Genomic DNA, 17642 nt, shown 5'->3' with positions numbered 1-17642 from the left:
AAAATAGACTAAGCAAGATGAATATAAACAACAGGTACTTATCTTGGCTCGACTTGTATAAGCTTGTCTAGTAATAAGAAATATATTTTACATGTATTTTTTTGTAATCTTGTTTCTCCCAACCTTGAAAAAATGCATTTTTTTAATAAACAAACCAGCTCTAACACAACTCATTTAACTCAGGCTCATTACAATCTCAAACTAGTCTTAGCTCGCCATAATAATGAGCCAAGCTTGAAAGCTTTAAGCTTAGTTGGTTAAACTTGTTTACTAGTCGTAGGTTTTTTCTTTGAATATATATATATATATATATATATATATATATATATATTTTTTAAGAATACCAACCCTAAGTTTTATTAATCTTATTTCTGATCACATGGATGCGGATGTACATGGGTATAGAATTCAACCTAACCAAATCTTGCCCAATCGATTTCTGATTTGAATAAATCAAATAAAAAAAATAATTCCAAATATGTGTTTGTTTAGTTAATAAGTTTTTATGTAATTCATTAGATTAAGACTCAGTTCAAATTAGGATGCAAAAATGCACAGTGAATCCAAATCCCATTGTTAAATAGCACTTGACTTACCTGACTAATCATATTTGGTTTCAATTGAATGCCCAAAATGAAACCTGATCTATTGGCATCATATATATGGTAGCTGATATACGATATGTTTTTGCAAACTGAGTGAAAATTTACTGTGAAACTGCATAAATCCATGTTCCTAATAGTCAATACTCCTTGTAATCTTAAAGTACATGCTTGTCAATCAAACAACTATTAAATAAGCACTACAAGGATGAGGGTCAATAGTGATTACTCTTTAATGATGAGAAAACTGCTATTAATCACACAATAACGATGAGAGTTTTTTCTTCGCTAAATGATAGGTAATAGCGGTGACATAAATATTATGTCATTGTTACTCTACTATGACCATGAATCTGACCATTATTCCATAATCAATAACGGTGAGCTAGATCGGGCCTTACCCCTGCACACATCTCACCATTAAAGAATAACAACGATCTCTAGATGTCACTGTTAAAGATATGCTTATAGCAACAAAATTATCTAGATGTTAAATATTGTTATTAAAGCGCCTTATTGCATATATTTAATAGGCAGAAGATCTTGAAGTTATAGATTAATAACAACGAGCTCTGAATTTTGTTGTTATAGGGGATTACTCTATAATGATGACAATTATGTCACTGTTATCGAATCATATTTAAAAAGGGACTGACGGGCCCTTTTTATATTTTTCTCTTTCTCTCCCTCTCTATCTCTCATGAACAATTGGTGACACTGGCTGGTGACGGCTCGCCTGACACCCCAAGCCCAGTTCAACCCCCATCTCTCTCGCAATAGCAATCTAGAACCCAACACATGTCTCCTTCCTCCCTCCTCCTTCTCTCTCTCTCTCTCTCATTTCTTGCTTGGTTGTCTTCGCTATCTCCCCCTGCTATCTTTAGACCCCACTCCCTTCTGAATTTAACCCAAACGGAGGGACCACTCTCTCTGGGTCTCTTTTTTCTCTTACTAATATGAGTTTTTTTCTTTTTTTCTTTTGGGACAAAAATGGAGTTTCTTTTGGGAATTTAGGGCTTTGGGCAATGATTAGGGTGCATGGTTTTGATATTTGGGTTTTTTTGTCTCCATTCAACATTTCTTCGTGTTTTTTAGTTGGAATTGAAACTTGGGGTCTTGGTTTGCAGTGTGGTTTTGGTGTTTTTTCGGATTGGAATTCGGGTTCTTTTTCCATTTTGATTGTCTATGTGAGTTTTATATTAGCCATTGAGCATGAGTGTCATAATTTCTGAAATCGAATGAATATATATATATATATATATATATATTTGGTTCTTTCTGCATTCAAGTTCTTTTTTTAGTGTTGTCTACTTGGGATCAAATTTAGATACATATTCGTCAATGCAAATAGATATGTTTCGGTTATGTACAAATCAGCTAGTTTAATCTTATTCTATAATCGTTGATTTTGTATGTTTGGTTCTAAATTATGTTTTTTGTGATGTATGTTTATTTCTTTGTTTTTTATTTGTAATCTGTTCTTCTTTTTGGGGTTTTGTATAACGTATTCTCCCTTTTAGGGGTTTGGCATTTGATGCCTTTAAATTTGCTGCAGCATTATTTTATGTAGAGATTGGGTTATGTATTCATCGAGTTTGAAGAAAAAATTTCTTTTTTTCTCTTTTTGTTGAGTAGATGTGAATTTTTCTTTTTCTTTGCATTTTCCCAAGATATTTGGTGTTTGAGTTTGTGTGTGTTTTTGTGATTATATGCATCTTACTTTGTTTCAATGGTTGTTAATATTTGTACTTACTAGAAGTGAATTAGAGATAAAAGTCAGAACACAATCTATATTTTGTGAAAAGAAAAGAGAAAGAAATTACAATAATGATCCTGAAATGTTTATTTTTTAAATCATAAAATCTTGTTCATTCTCAACCATTGATTTTTGGATTGCCAAAAAACCATGCAAACAAATTGGATTTTGGTTATTCAAATGTTGATCTTCACTAGATGATGATGTAGATCACATCTATATAGTCCAATTTGATCAAAACAATTTGCATCAATGAATGTTTGATTTGTTTAGAATATTGATGTTTTTTAGGATTTAGGTTATTGATTTAGTTTTTTTTATATAAACTAAATGGTTAGGTTGTTTATTATTTTTTTCGCCATTGATCAAATATTCTCTTATTGAATACAGTGGGGTCGCCATCTATGAATATAGATCAATCATAGATACACATTCATGACAGAAGTCCAAAACTTTATACATCTAAAATTGATTAATTCCTTGAAGCATCACATGCTCATGTTGATTCTGCTAGTAGGATGTGATACCCATATTGTGACTGCAAGAATAAAAAATATAAAGTTCTACCAATTATCAAACTACATTTGATTGAATGTGGTTCTACTACGAAATATATTTAGTCCAATGTGAGTGTGGCCAAAACCCATGTAGATGTAGTGCATGTACATCATGACGAGAGAGAGGATATAACAAAGCTTCATGATCGGGACAAAGAAATGTTGGACGATGTTATTATGGGTACAATATTGGATCAAACTCTAGATGACAAATATAGGCCTCTTCATGACTTAATGGGTGATACCCAGAGAGATTTATATCGAGGTTATACAAACTTAACAAAACTAGTTTTCACTATCAAGCTGTTACATATTAAAACAATGAACAATTGGAGTAACAAATCATTCAATATGTTTATTGATTTGTTGAAGGAAGTATAGCCTAATTGAAAAATATTGCCAAACTCTCACTATGAGGTGAATAAATTTGTGAATCACACCAACTTTGACTACGTGAAGATAGATGCATGCATGAATGATTGTGTGCTTCATGAGAAGAACATAACATGCCCAAAGTGCAATGATTCAAGATGTAAATCGTAAAAAGGCAAATGAATAAAAGTTTCTCAAAAGGTATTACGATATTTTTTCATAAAATTGAGCTTGCAATGCTTGTTTATTATAATAAAAATATCATTAAATATGAGGTAGCACAAGACCCGAGGTTGTAATGCTTGTTCTGACAATGCTTTAAAGGATAATTGATAAATATTTTATTGTGCAATTTTATAGAAGATAAAGATTGACTCTGTGATGCGACACAACAGGACAACATCCTCCTAAGAGAGTCAACTCAGAAGTGTGAAAAAATTGATGAATAGAGCAAAACAAACAATTTAACATATAAATGGATCATCTTCATACCTCTAGAAGTATCAAACAATGATACATTTCTTATTTCCTAAGTTTATCTTTTTTCCATCTAGTATAGTGCTAAATATGTTTAATATAATAGATTCTTAATTTGTTATTTGTAGATTAAAATAGATGGGTAAGAACTGATGACAAGTGTGTTATACAAACGAGGGTAAGTTTCTTATTCCCTATGCTTTGATTTCTAAACTATTTGCTATAATTAAATTTTGATTTATGTGAATTGTAGAAGTGTATATGTTTGTTGCAGATTTAAAGATGATGTAGAAAGTGTAAGGGGTTTGTATTTAAAGTGTATTTATTGCAGGTTTGGAGAGAATGTAGTGGATTTGAAGTTCAATGTTTTAGGATGTATGTTTGAAGTGTATTTGAAGTTTTTGTTGAATATATATTTCAGTTACTAATTTTAGTATATTTAAAGTTTTTATTGAAGTGTATATATTTGAAGTGTAAATGTGAATATATATAAAAAAGATTAAACTAGTTTTTAGTTTTAAATTTACAGGTTTATAGCCTATAACGACAACATTCATTTGTAGTGAAGCAGAAGACACCTTTGTAAGTAACTCACATTTTGTAGTGTATATGTTTTGATTTCTAAACTCTTTTTTATAATTGCAATAATTAAATTTTGATTTACGTGAATTGTAGAAGTATATATGTTTGTTGCAGACTCAGAGAAGATGTATGGAGTGTAAAGGGTTTGCATTTTAAGTGTATTTGTTGCAAGCTTGTAAAGGATGTAAGGAGTGTAAGGGTTTTGTATTTGAAGTTTATTTATTGTAGGCTTGAAGAGGATGAAGTGAGTTTGAAGTTGAATGTATGAGGATGCATGTTTGAAGTGTATTTGAAGTTTTTGTTGAATGTATGTTTCAACTGCTAATTCCAGTGTATTTGAAGTTTTTGTTGTAAGTGTATATTTGAAGTGTATTGGAAGTATAAGTATTTGAAGTATAAATGTGAGTGTAAAAACAAACAAACTAATTTTCAGATTGAAATTTGCAAGTTTATAGCTTATAACGAAGACATTCCTATCTCACCGTTATAGGCAAGATCCCTATCTCATTGTTATAGGATGGTTATAATGACGAACTGATTTCTCCTGTTATAACCTACAAAGGCTAGTTAATGCTCACCGTTATTGAGTATCTCGCCGTTAAAATAACCACACCATTATAAGCTACTTTGCCGCTATTAGTGCTCCCAGTTCCTATAAGTAATCTTGCTAGTGTTGGGTCATCTTTAACGATGACCTATAAATGTTTTCGTTATTGGTCAACAAAGGCCATTTCTTTACGGTGACTTATCAATGAGAATTATCACCATTATAGGCCAATAGTGGTGAGAAATAAAGCAATATCAGCGAGAAAAATAGTCGTTATTGACCCTCATCCTTGTAGCAATTCATAATCCAAACAAAATACAATATCCAACCCAAACTAATAACTAAATTCAAAGTTGAAGACAAACACCTCTACCAAATGACCATGCTACAATTGTGGATATCAATGTGTTGGGTAAGGATATGTTCTGATCCAACCCAATTATCATAATTGCATGTGAAATGTGTGCATGGGGACTATTTTCCTTGAAATAATTGAGTGTCGGTGACCCCAACCAAAATTTAACTCACAACAAAGTGGGCCTGGTTCTCGGCGAGAGTTTTTCATCATTAAAAAAAGAGCCTTTATATATCCTATAACTAGCTACTATATGACTCTATTAGCATAGCTTAATCAGTCTAATCGATCTTGAATGCTTGATCAAGCTTGACTCATTTACTTAAATGCGTATGAGTTGGGTTTAAATGAGTCAATCTCGAGCTACAAACCCATAACATTGCGACATAAGCCCTAAGGGTGTGTTTAATTGCTTACAAAGATTGCACAAAATAACATAACATTTGTCTATCTTGTAACTGTACTATGTTCAACGTTTGTTTTGATGGAACAAGAAGTTATGTTCCTTGTATCCGACGTTTGATTTTTATGTCGTGCAAACAACTTTGATACAGATAATTGGTCGGATAACTTTGTTTTGAATCATACAACTTGATCTGCCCCACCATATAAGTGTTTGAACATGTTTATTATGGATTTTAGCCTTGATATAAATCTTAGATTGGATCTAAATATCAAAAATTATTTAAAAATTAGGTAATTGATATTTTTTGATATGTAAATTATTTAATCGGTGTCATATTGGAGCTAATTATGAAAATTTATCAAATAATTATGGATTTTGGCCTTGAATATTGACCCCAAACTGGATCCAAGTACAAAAACATATTTGAATTTTGGGTATTTTGAGAAAAAATAAGAATTCATAATTTTTTATATACAAATGTAAAAACCATAAATAAATCAAAAACCTTAAAATGCAAGAAAAAAAATCTTAAATAAACCCCAAAACCTAAACTACAAGAAAATTAAACCACAAATTAAATATAAAAAGCCTTAATTCTAACCCTAATCAAATTAACTATAAGAAGCCCTAATTAAAGAATTTTAATTTGAAGCCTTAATCAAAGAAAAAAACCCTAATCAAATTAAATATCAAAAGCCCTAATTAATGATATTTGATTTAAAGCTCTAGTAAAAAAGCCTTAATCAAATAGAAAAACCCTAATCAATTTAAATATCAAAATCCTTAATTAAAGATCAATGAAAAAAATCTTAATCAAACAAAATAAAAAATAGCTTTAATCAAATTAAATATAAAAAGCTCTAATTAAAAAATTTGATTCAAAGCAATGATTAAAGAAATTTATTATTTAGAGCTCTAACATGAAAGAGTGGGAAGAAAAAAAATTACAATTAAACAACAACAAAAAAGAAAAGGAGAGACCCTCCCTCCGCCCATTTTGTTTTTTAAACGATGCACCCCACGTCCTTGATATCGGGGCCACCCCCTAATTGGGGCATGACCAAATGCTGAAAAGGAAACTAAAGATATCGAATCGGGTCTAACCTGGATCCGCGTCCTTGTTCCCAGCGTAACGCTGGAGGAGACATCCCCAAATTGCTGCATAACCAAATGCACAAAAGGAAACTAAAGATATCGAATCGGTTCTAGTCCGGATCCGATATTGTGAGACCCGAGATCTGAGCGCCTGGAACCGGTATCGAAGATCAAGGAAATTCGGTACACGGAAACGATTGCGCCGCATGTGCGAACAAGCCTTGCCAATGGCGAAAAGATTGGTCGCACGAGCGAACAGTCCTCGAACCAATTGCGACGTCCGCAGGCACGTGCTCTCCCCGCGTATGACGCGGCGTATATGAGAGCCAGATATAGGAGGAAGAGCCGAGACCGCATTCGCTCCCTCTCCTTCCCGAACGTTCCCCGAGAAACGGCAGCCGGAGAATACCTTCCAGCCGGCACTTTTTCGGCGAGGTTCGCGTCTTCCGTCTGTGGATTCCGTCCGTCTTCCGGCTGGAAAGTACGCGTCTCCGTTCTCCAAGCTTCTCCCTTCCTTCCTCTTTCGTCGTCACCGAATTAGGGTTAGGGCAAGATCTTGTTTGGTTCTTAAGTCTAGGGTTCTGCTGGACGTTTCGCCGGTAATTGGGGAGGTCTGTGGCTGTAAGTGTTGATCCGGGCGGTTTCTAAACCCTATTTTTTTTGTTCTTTGTCGTCGGGGACTCGAAGAATTGGGCGGAGAATTGTTGGCTTCGGAAGGATTGTAGAATCGGGAAAGTGAGATTTTTTACGTAATCTGAGAAAGTTTTGGCAGGAAATGTTGCCGCATGTGGAACGGAAAGCCCTAGTTTCTTGATATTTTGGGTTTGGATGCCATGATTTAGGAGGAAAAAGGTCGCCATAGGGAAACCTAGAACTTTATGTAATTTGGGGAGTCTTTTGATAGGAACGGTTAACGCCTGTGTTTATTGAACCCACTTTTTGCGATCTTTTGGCTTTTGGTAAGAGTTAGGAGGAAAAGTAGATCAAGATAGGACAGCCTAAAAACTCGAGAATTTGGCACAATCCGATCAGGTTGTGGCTGGAACATTTTATGCATATGGTGTGGGAACCCTAACTTTTGATCTTTGGGATTTGGATGCGAAGATTTAGGGGGGAAATGAAGCCCTACTAGGATACTGCAACGGGAAAACTAGAGTTTGGCTTGCTAAGTGCAGTTTTCGTTGGTGTTTTTGTCTTTGTAATACCAAGATTTAGGAGGAGAAAGGTAGCGATTGAAGAATATATTGTTTGACAAAATAACCAAGGTGGAAATGGATGCTATTGGTAAAGCAGTTGGAACATCAGATTCGTCCAAGGATTCATTCTCCAAATCAGTAATCGAGACCGTCAATGGCTCCCACAAGTTCACCATAACAGGCTATTCACTAGCGAAGGGCATGGGCATAGGAAAATACCTAATAAGTGATACATTTACGGTTGGTGGGTATGATTGGGCAGTGTACTTCTACCCTGATGGAAAAAATCCTGAAGATAATGCCCTATATGTGTCCGTCTTCATTGCGTTGGCGAGTGATGGCACGGATGTGAGGGCACTCTTTGAATTGACATTGGTAGACCAGAGTGGGAAGGAAAAACACAAAGTTCACACCCACTTTGATAGGGCTCTTGAGAGCGGCCCATACACACTGAAGTACAAAGGCAGCATGTGGTACGTTCTTTTTTTATTATTCCGAGTTCTTTCCCCTGTCATTTTTCTTTGCTTATTCTAAACCTAGATGGGCCAGTTTTAGTCATTTAGTATTTCTTGTGAGTTAATGGATGGAAACAAATAGTTCATGTTATGGATAAGCTGCTAAATATTTGTTTTGGAGATTGATATATAAGGTTGTGTATAAGGGATCCGTTGAAATTGGTCCCTCTACACCACTTAATGATCATAGAACCTAAGATATTCAGTTTCATCTAAAAAACTATATGATAAGCCCAACTCCTTTGATGCTTGAATTAAAGTTTTTTCTGTTCCAGTTTTATCAGCTCTTAGGGCTTGCAGTGTCCGTGGGTAAGCTTGCCTTTAGATCAATGTTATGCATCTTTAGGTGGTAATCAATTTCATTCAGTTTTCCAGTTTAATCAGCTCTTGGGGCTTGCAGTGTCCGTGGGTAAGCTTGCCTTTAGATCAACATTATGCATCCTCAGGTGGTAATCAATATCATAGGTTAAAGTATACTTGTCAATGGAAGTTGTGTGAAATAATAATGTATTAACCTCAGCCAAGACATCTATCTGGGCCATATTCAGGGATTACATCTAGCATGATGCTCATGTCCAAACCAGGAAGTGATCTGCTTGACCTATGTCTTGGGTCGGCCAGGCTCTGTAGATGGGAGTCCACCAGGTTTGAGATTAAATGTTGGTTAAAACTTAAAACCCACTTGATACAGCCATGCACATTGGGAGTGCTTATGTGCGTGATCACAAACAAGTTCAAGTAGGCCGCTGGTGGGAGTCCACAAGGTCTGAGACTGAAAATGACTCTTTAACAAGCAGGCCCAACCCAGATTCTGCAGGCCAGTTTACTAAACATCTCAGGATCCACTCAAGTGTGGCTCAAGATACACAAAGACTTGTTGTTCCAAGAGATAGGTCAGTCAGAAGATCACCTGGTTTGGCTCCGAGCCAAGGCTTGTACAGTAAGTAGGATAAATGTGATTCTTCGTACCCATCTACTAGAAGTACCAGGTACCAGCCAAATACGGCCCATTCAAACTTTTTAGATATTCGTCATTTATAAACCCGATGAGTTCCATTATGCAAATGAAACTGGATATAGTGTTGGTCAATTGCCAATGAAACTGAGAATTCATGCTCCTAATTTGGAATGTATTTTCCTCTTAACATACCAAGACAAACACACAAAACTGAAGATTTAGTGCTAATATCATGCATGTAACACCCAAAAATGACGAAGCAACAAATATGTCAACAATTCAAGAGGAAGCGAGCCAGTGTGCATCTATTCCAATCATTAAAAATAGTGAATAGTTCCAGCTATCAGATGTGCTTTCTGTTTGTAACATTATGGACTCCGTCTTAAATCAACCATAGACTTAAATCACAATCACAATACTTTATTAGTTTCATTGATGTGAATGAAAAATAAGGAACAAAGTGCAATCAGTGTAGCTTGATTCATAGAGGAGTTTGACAGTCTTAATTTGAAGTTGAGATGAACATTGTTAAACACCAAAAGGAAGTTGAAATCCACCATTTGGTCATGAACTTACTGGCAACTTTTATATACTTGGAATGCATTTTTATTGAGATTAATTTGTTTATTGGCTAACATGGAATTGAAGTTTTGTTTCCTTCCTTTTGAGCCCCAAAATTTCCTCTTTAACCCCTGATACTTTGTGTGCACAACTTTGAATGCATTCATGTTTTAGGCCGGTTGGTTACATTGACTGTTTTCAGTGATTGTGGGGAAGGACCACCTTGGAGAGACCATGCAGCTAAGCATTTATTATGAGAACTTGAAGATTCAAGACACCTAGATACTTAAGTAATTATTTCTGCAATTCTGCAGTTGTTCCAAAAATCTAGTTTCTTGGTGGAACATAGGATGGATAACAGGAAATCTGAGATTATGTGATAGATTCAATGAAGAAGATAGAATTGGATGTGCCCCAGGCACAGAAGATATTTCTTTCTGTTTTCGTTTTTCCTTTCTGTTGTTTGGATATCATACTACAACCAAGCAAACAGGCAGGCAGACACATAAATAAACCATATATATGGGTTAATGTTTGCTACCCTGTGGGTAAGGAACCCCCTAGTGAGAAGTAATATTTTTATTTTCTTGCACATCTCTGATCCTCCAGATGCGATCTACATGTTTGGGTTAGTAGAAATTGGTGCTTAAGTCATGTCTTTCTAATGTGTATATAAGATTTTTTTTCAAGGGTTAAAAAATCAATAGCTACAATGTACCAAATTTTCAACCCTGTCCTCTTTTTCCCCAAGGGGGATTGGCATAGTGGGGTGGGGCCTTGGCTGCTAGACAGGCAGTCAGGGTTCAATTCCCATGGGCGTCACCCCTTTGCGCAAGTTGACACTGAGCATAGGCACCAGGGGAAGGGGTCCTAGCCTTAGAGTTTTATGCCACTGGCACAACGACCATACGTCTGGAAGGCTGCGCCAGTGTGATCAGGTCTTGGTGCCAGGTGTAGTTTCTTCCAGTTATAAAACCAAAAAAAAAAATCAACCCTCAAAATCTCGTGTTTTTATGTAAAAACATATGATCCAAGAATTGATTCCTGTAGTAGTTTGACCATGCTGAACACATCCACGGGGTTAGATTTGGTTAAAACAACCTCCCACTGTTAGTTTCAACTAGGCGTTTCCTTACCCATGAGGGTACCATATATATATATATATATATATATATATATATATATATATATATATATATATATATATATATATATGGGTAAATATTTTGTGCTAATGAAGGTACAAAACTATTGAGTAGAAATCACTCTTTTCTTAAAAAAATTCCATTTTTTTTGTAAATCAAATATTATAGATGTGATCTATATGGTTTGTTTAATTGGAAACTTATTTTGAATCATGTGATTATGACAAGTAATTAGGATTTTAAGGGGGTTAAAAAATCAATGGCCCATAATGTGCCAAAACTTCATAACTCAAAAAGTTGTGTTTTTATGTTGGAAAAGTATGATCCAAGGCTTGATCTTTAGCAAACAAACCATGTGTGGTGATAAATCTTGGACACATTTGTGCGGTTAGATTGAGTTGATACCATAGTCACAAATATTGGTATCGGCTATATCTCGTCGAGGCTATTTCACGCGATATTATAGGTTTGGTGATAATTCTTGGGAAAATCTGGAGGCTTAAAAAATATAATAATAACAAAAATAAGTAAGAAAATATCATGTTTTGACAAAAAATACATAAATAATAAAAGAAATAAGTAAAAAATATAAAAGAAAGAAGAAAAATCAATGTAAGTATCGTAACTTTAGAAGAAACTGATACAATACACCTCTCTATTAGGGCGTATCATATGATACAGGGCGTATCGTACGATACACCTTTGACGCACTTTAAAAAACCGAAAGTTACTTTTTTACTTTTTGGGTTTTAAATATCTCTTGAGGGTCGACTCCCTCATTTGTGTAGAGGCCATTAGTGGGGAACCCACACACCCTAGGAGCTGCGAGAGTGATTTGGGGGGCGATCTATGCACAAGGGAGAGGGCTTTTGCAATTTTTTCAAATAAGAGTGCATTTCTACCATTTTTTCACTCAAGTGGGTTAAGGTAAAAAATTCCTATTTTATGTGTGTGTAAACTTGTTGTTGAATATTTGTATGCCTATATTTTTATTTAGTAGTTAATTAGTTTTGTTTTGTTTTAGATCTTTCGATGACGTCTTCACGTTCATCTTATAGAGATGATCCTGCATGACAATACTGCAAAAACATAGATGATAGATGATGTACCACGACCAGGGTCATTATTGAGATGTCTGTTTTGTAGTGCTAATATTAGAGGTAGACTGTGTAGTTTTAAGCAACATATTTTAGGTCTTCGTCAAAATGTACGTCCATATGATTATCCATCTATTCCTGCCACTTTTTGTGCTGATATTATTGCTGAACTAGAAAAAATTCAAAGACGAAGAAATTTGCAAAATTGCAAAGAAAAAAGAGTTCCAACCATTGTTCTAGATTTTGAAGATGATGATGATGACCCACTTGCCAAAAAAATGGCCTAAGATAAAGAGATCATCGCGCGACAATTGGATGCAACACTGATAAATTATTGTCCTAATATTTGGCAAATAGGCTCTAGAAGATAGTTTAGTTTTAAAATCTTTATAGTTTAGAATTTTAGAGATGAAGATTTGCATCTAAGATGTTGGTTAAATATAATGTTTTTAGTTATCATGAACTCTTAGTAGTTTAGTAATGACTTATGACATTTTAATAAGTGGAGGTTAGGAAAAAGGCCGGGAAGCAGAGGCCATTGGAGAAAGGCCGTATACCTTGGTCATAGGTACGAGGGGATCGATTTGATCGCAATGCGAATTTAATATTGTTAGTTAAGACCTTAATTGTGTTTAAAATTTAAATTATGTGTTGCTTTTTATTTACATTGTCAGTTATCAGTTGCATGGCTTGGTATTAATTTTAGAAGAAGAAGAAGAAGAAGAAGAAGAAGAAGAAGAAGAAGAAGAAGAAGAAGAAGAAGAAGAAGAAGAAGAAGATTATTATTATTATTATTATTGAGGTTTTATATAATATTTTATTTTTGTTTTTGTAATATGAAAGTATGTCTTGTGGCATGTTCTTAATTGCAAGTCTTATGTAGCTCATAGAGTCATAAATGCTTAATATGTGATTTTATGGTTGTATTTTGTGCAATTCATCATTGTTTCATGTGTTCTGATTTTTTTAGATTTTTTGCTATTTTTTTCTGATTTTCTTGATTTTTTGGAAAGTTTTTATTAAAAATTTACGATATGATACGATATGTTGTTACTTTGAGCCCGATCGATACGGGTAATGATTTGTATAATATTGAGAAAAACATATTTAAAATATAAAAAATAAATAAAATATAACTAATTGATAATATTGTGATAATATATTGAGAATATCACTTTATTCTCGTGATAATATCGTGATATTATGAAATTGGTGATATTTTCAAAATATTGCGATATTTTATCTATATTATCGCATGCTGAATTTACAGTGATAATATTGTGATATTTTGAAAATGTCGCTGATATCTGTGAATATGGTTGATACAATTTACACCTATGATTTCTAGCTCGATGATTCCTTACCTTCGCTATTACCAAATATTTTTCCTATATATATATATATATATATATATATATATATATATATATATATATATATATATATATATATATATATATATGGGGATTGTGCTGCCCCTTTTTTCATTAGGTCACGACCCTCCAAAAATCATAGTTTTAGGTGTTTTATGCTAGATTTGAACCATTAGATATGTTTATCATTGCTTATTTATTAAGAAGCAAGTTTTGTTTCATATTGATTTGATGTAAAAATGTGAATATTTTATCATCAAATTTTAATACAATATCAACCATTGATTTTTTACCGCTTCAAAATACATATATGAGCATAAAGATGCTTAATAAAAAAACATGTTTTCTATTGAATAAACAATGATAAACACATCTAACGGTTTGGGTCTAGCATAAAACATCTAAAGCTATGATTTTTGGAGGGTCCTAACGTGATCTAATGAAAAAAGAGGGCAGCACAATCCCCATTTTTTCTCTCTCTATGTCTCTCTCTCTCTCTATATATATATCTGCAAATGGCTGTGGAAGTTAACAATCCTTCTTGTGTGTTTGTGTTGTTTGATTCCCTTTGTTCTGATGTCATTATTAATTTTTGCCTCAGGGGTTATAAACGCTTTTTCAGGAGGACACTATTAGAAACCTCAGATTACATAAAGGATGATTCCCTGACCATGCATTGTACAGTTGGTGTTGTCAGAACTCGTACTGAGGGACCAAAACTGTGTGGGATTCCACTACCTCCTGCCAACATTGGTCAGTGTCTAAAGGAGTTTTTGGACTCGGGGATTGGTTGTGACATAACCTTTGAGGTTGGTGATGAGACATTCAGGGCTCATAAATTAATCCTTGCTGCTCGTTCCCCTGTTTTCAGAGCTCAATTTTATGGCCTTATTGGAGACCCAAAAATGGACAAAGTTGTAGTGGAGGATATAGAACCACTTGTTTTCAAGGTATCTTATTAAGATGCTTATCCTTTTAGCATGCTTCACTTTGAAAAATATGTTTGATTTGTTTGTCGTAATATTGACATGTTTCATGCCTTCACATTTTACCTTCAGTTTCAAGACACTCTTATGACTACGGCGATCTAAATACCCTCTTCATTTTAACTTTTGTGTCACAAAGATCATGACCTGATGAACATGGGTGACTGTAGATCCTGTGTTAGGAGCATGAAACTGCACTATTTTATGCTTTTGTGTTAGAAAGATGTAATGTACATAAATACTTTGTTGGTGCTTTTTCATTGTTGTAGGCAATGCTAAACTTCATATACTCTGATGAACTTCCTGATGCATGCGAGGTGGCAGGATCTACGGGTTCTTGTACCAATATGGTGCAGCATTTATTGGAAGCGGCAGATCGTTATGGTCTGGACAGGCTTAAACTGCTATGCGAGTCAAAATTATGCACAGACATAAGTGTGGACACAGTGGCAACAACAGTGGCCCTTGCAGAACGACACCATTGCGTAGAGCTGAAGTCTGCCTGCTTGAAATTTGCTGCAAGCAGCACAAACTTGGGAGGTATGTATTGCAGTAGAATAATTTTGCTTTTCTGAGATTATGTTCGAGTTATGTTAAAATAAATAATTCTCAATGTCGTAATGGTTCCTTAAGCTTTCATCTGCTGAGTTTATTGAAATTCTGCCATGCTCTACTACACATTTTTCCTGGTGACTATTGTAGTCCATTTTAGGAATCGCAGTGCTACTAGTTATTTCATCAATGCTGGTCTGGGCAAAGATTTTTTAGCCTATATTTAAGATTTACTTCATAAATTATATATGCATTTTTCATGAGAACGATGGATTACTCTGATAACTTTTTTTAATCTTAAATTTTGATCTTGTCTATAGTCAAAACTCCTTGTTAGTGTTCCAGCATGGTGTGCTGAAAAATCTCTCGTTTTGTTGTTCTTTGGTTGCAGCTGTGATGAGGTCAGGAGGTTTCCGTTACTTGGTTGAGACATGTCCATTGCTCTTGTCTGATCTTCTGTGGACCGTGGCAGCTGGTAGCGACGACTCAAACTCAACAGGCAGGAAGAGAAGCAGCAGCAGCAACCTGGCTTGGCTTAATTTAGGCGATGCTGGTGATTCCACTGGAAGGCGAACCAGGAGGAGGTCCTAGTCCTTAATCCTTACATTACTAGTACCCTTTGTTATGCATCTTTGATGTCGGGGAGAAACCGCTGATTTTTGAGTGGCCGAGAGGTGCAACATTGACATGTCCCGTTCCAGCACCCTAGGCATAAAAGTTTCATGGGCATTATCCCCCTACCCACCAGGAAAACTTTCCCTCATGCTTCGGTGCATGCACGGGACACATCTCGTGAGTTTTGAACTCGAGATGTGCATCGCAGGAGAAATCCAGCCGTCCCCTGGCCTGGTGTGCCGAGCCCGGCGTGGGCCAAGCCATGCATTCAGTTTTAGTAATGTTGCTTTGATGCATGTCACAATCTGAGCTACCTTTTGTGTAACAGGAAGTGAGGGCACTTGCAGCAAGCTCTTTTCGGGACTGAGGTTGCAACTGCTGGTGAATGCCAAGCTGCGCGAAGCTGGAGTGGAAGCTCTCTCTGAATGGCTTGTCTTAATGAATAATTGTGGTTGGGCTTGAGCTTGAGCTTCTGCTCAACTGCAGCATGGTTTCTTTTTCCCCTTTTTATTTTGTTTTTGAAGTATATGGCAGTGGCCATCTTGGAACCTAGTGGCTGGACCCAATGTTAGAGGTGGTTATTGGGCTGCAGTGGTTTCAAAATGATCCTGGTTTTGTTCGTGTCTGGCCTGAGCCTATGTTGTACTGTAATGGGCTTGGCTGGTCTACTTGTGACCAAGCGGACTAAGTATAATAACAAATCGTTTGGGGAAAAAGCATCCAGCCTGAGTAGGGTGTGGATCCAAGCCATCTTTCTTCATCTCATGCCTTGTCTGATGTGATCAGATCCTGTTCCTCTCCTGTCATTTTTTTTTGCATGAGGAATGGAGAAACCATCATCAGAGACCTAGTTGCGCTAGCTAAGCCTGCTGTACTTGTGGTTGCTTTCTCAACAGTGTAAACCCGTGGTGCACCTTGAGGCCTAAATACAATTAGGCTGGATATGGGTTGGTTCATGCTTGACATGCCAATATTCCAATACTGAAAGTGGGTTCAGATGCCTGTGTTACTTAATCGAAAAATGTCCCTACTGTATGAACCAAACGGCACGTCTCAAAATAATGCATTTTTTGGAATACTCCAAATTTTTTACTATTCTCCTCATGTCCAAAATTGTAAATACTCAGCTTCGTTAGGATCTTTTTATCTTTTGTGCTGCCCGTTGGCTAGTTCAACTCTCAAATTTTCACATTTTTCTTATGCGGACTTCATAAAGTTTGCATAATTTTTTTGCGAACATTCAGTTAGATTGAAACTTTGAAATATTTTACTTGGTTGTTTATTTGCTTATATCCAGTTAGACTGAAACCTAACATCGCAAATTAGTATATACTTTACCAATTAGAATAAACATATATGCTAACTTTTACTTAAATTGAATGCTGTAATATCATAAATATCCTACTACTTAATCTGCATATGTGTGACCCTTCACTTAAACTAAAGGTCGCAACATCATAAATACTGGTTAAATATTTATGAATTTGTGACATATACATGTTCATCTCTATATATAAGCAATTTTTTTTCCATATATACGTTCATCTGAAAAACTCATTTAACAATATATATAGAGAGATGCAAACATGGTAAATGGGTTTTCCTTTTTTTTGTGTATTATTGACAGTGCGTTCTCTCTCTCTCTCTCTATATATATATATATATATTTGTCTGTATTATTGATAGAGTAAATCTGACAATGAGAAGGAAACCCACGACAATTCCATTATAGTTTTAAACTTTATTATATTTCAGTATTTTGCTTGATAGATTGTGAAGAATGAACAAATTGTCAAAGACACCGTAAGACTTATCCAAGAACATGTACCACAGCGTGATAGCGCGATGAAGCCGGTCCTGCAGTTGGATCGAGTCATCTGTCCAGGCCCGAGACC

At 35.3% G+C, this 17642-nt stretch overlaps 1 protein-coding gene across 1 annotated transcript; it reads left to right on the top strand.

Moving 5' to 3' along the window:
- The first annotated feature begins 7102 nt into the window (after positions 1 to 7102).
- BPM3 (BTB/POZ/MATH-domains containing protein) lies at positions 7103 to 16507 on the top strand. The gene is made up of 5 exons (XM_090018739.1): positions 7103 to 8418; positions 14196 to 14544; positions 14850 to 15120; positions 15524 to 15716; positions 16076 to 16507. Exons 1-5 carry the CDS (start codon positions 8021 to 8023, stop codon positions 16080 to 16082), a joined length of 1218 nt encoding a protein of 405 aa, XP_089874865.1. The 5' UTR covers positions 7103 to 8020; the 3' UTR covers positions 16083 to 16507.
- Positions 16508 to 17642: the final 1135 nt, after the last annotated feature.

The sequence above is a fragment of the Nuphar pumila genome, chromosome 10 (genome assembly GCF_984573655.1).
Source record: "Nuphar pumila chromosome 10, dmNupPumi1.hap1.1, whole genome shotgun sequence".
Classification (NCBI taxonomy): Eukaryota; Viridiplantae; Streptophyta; class Magnoliopsida; order Nymphaeales; family Nymphaeaceae; genus Nuphar; species Nuphar pumila.
Note: the sequence above shows the minus strand (reverse complement) of the source record. Positions and strands in the feature narration are given on the sequence as shown.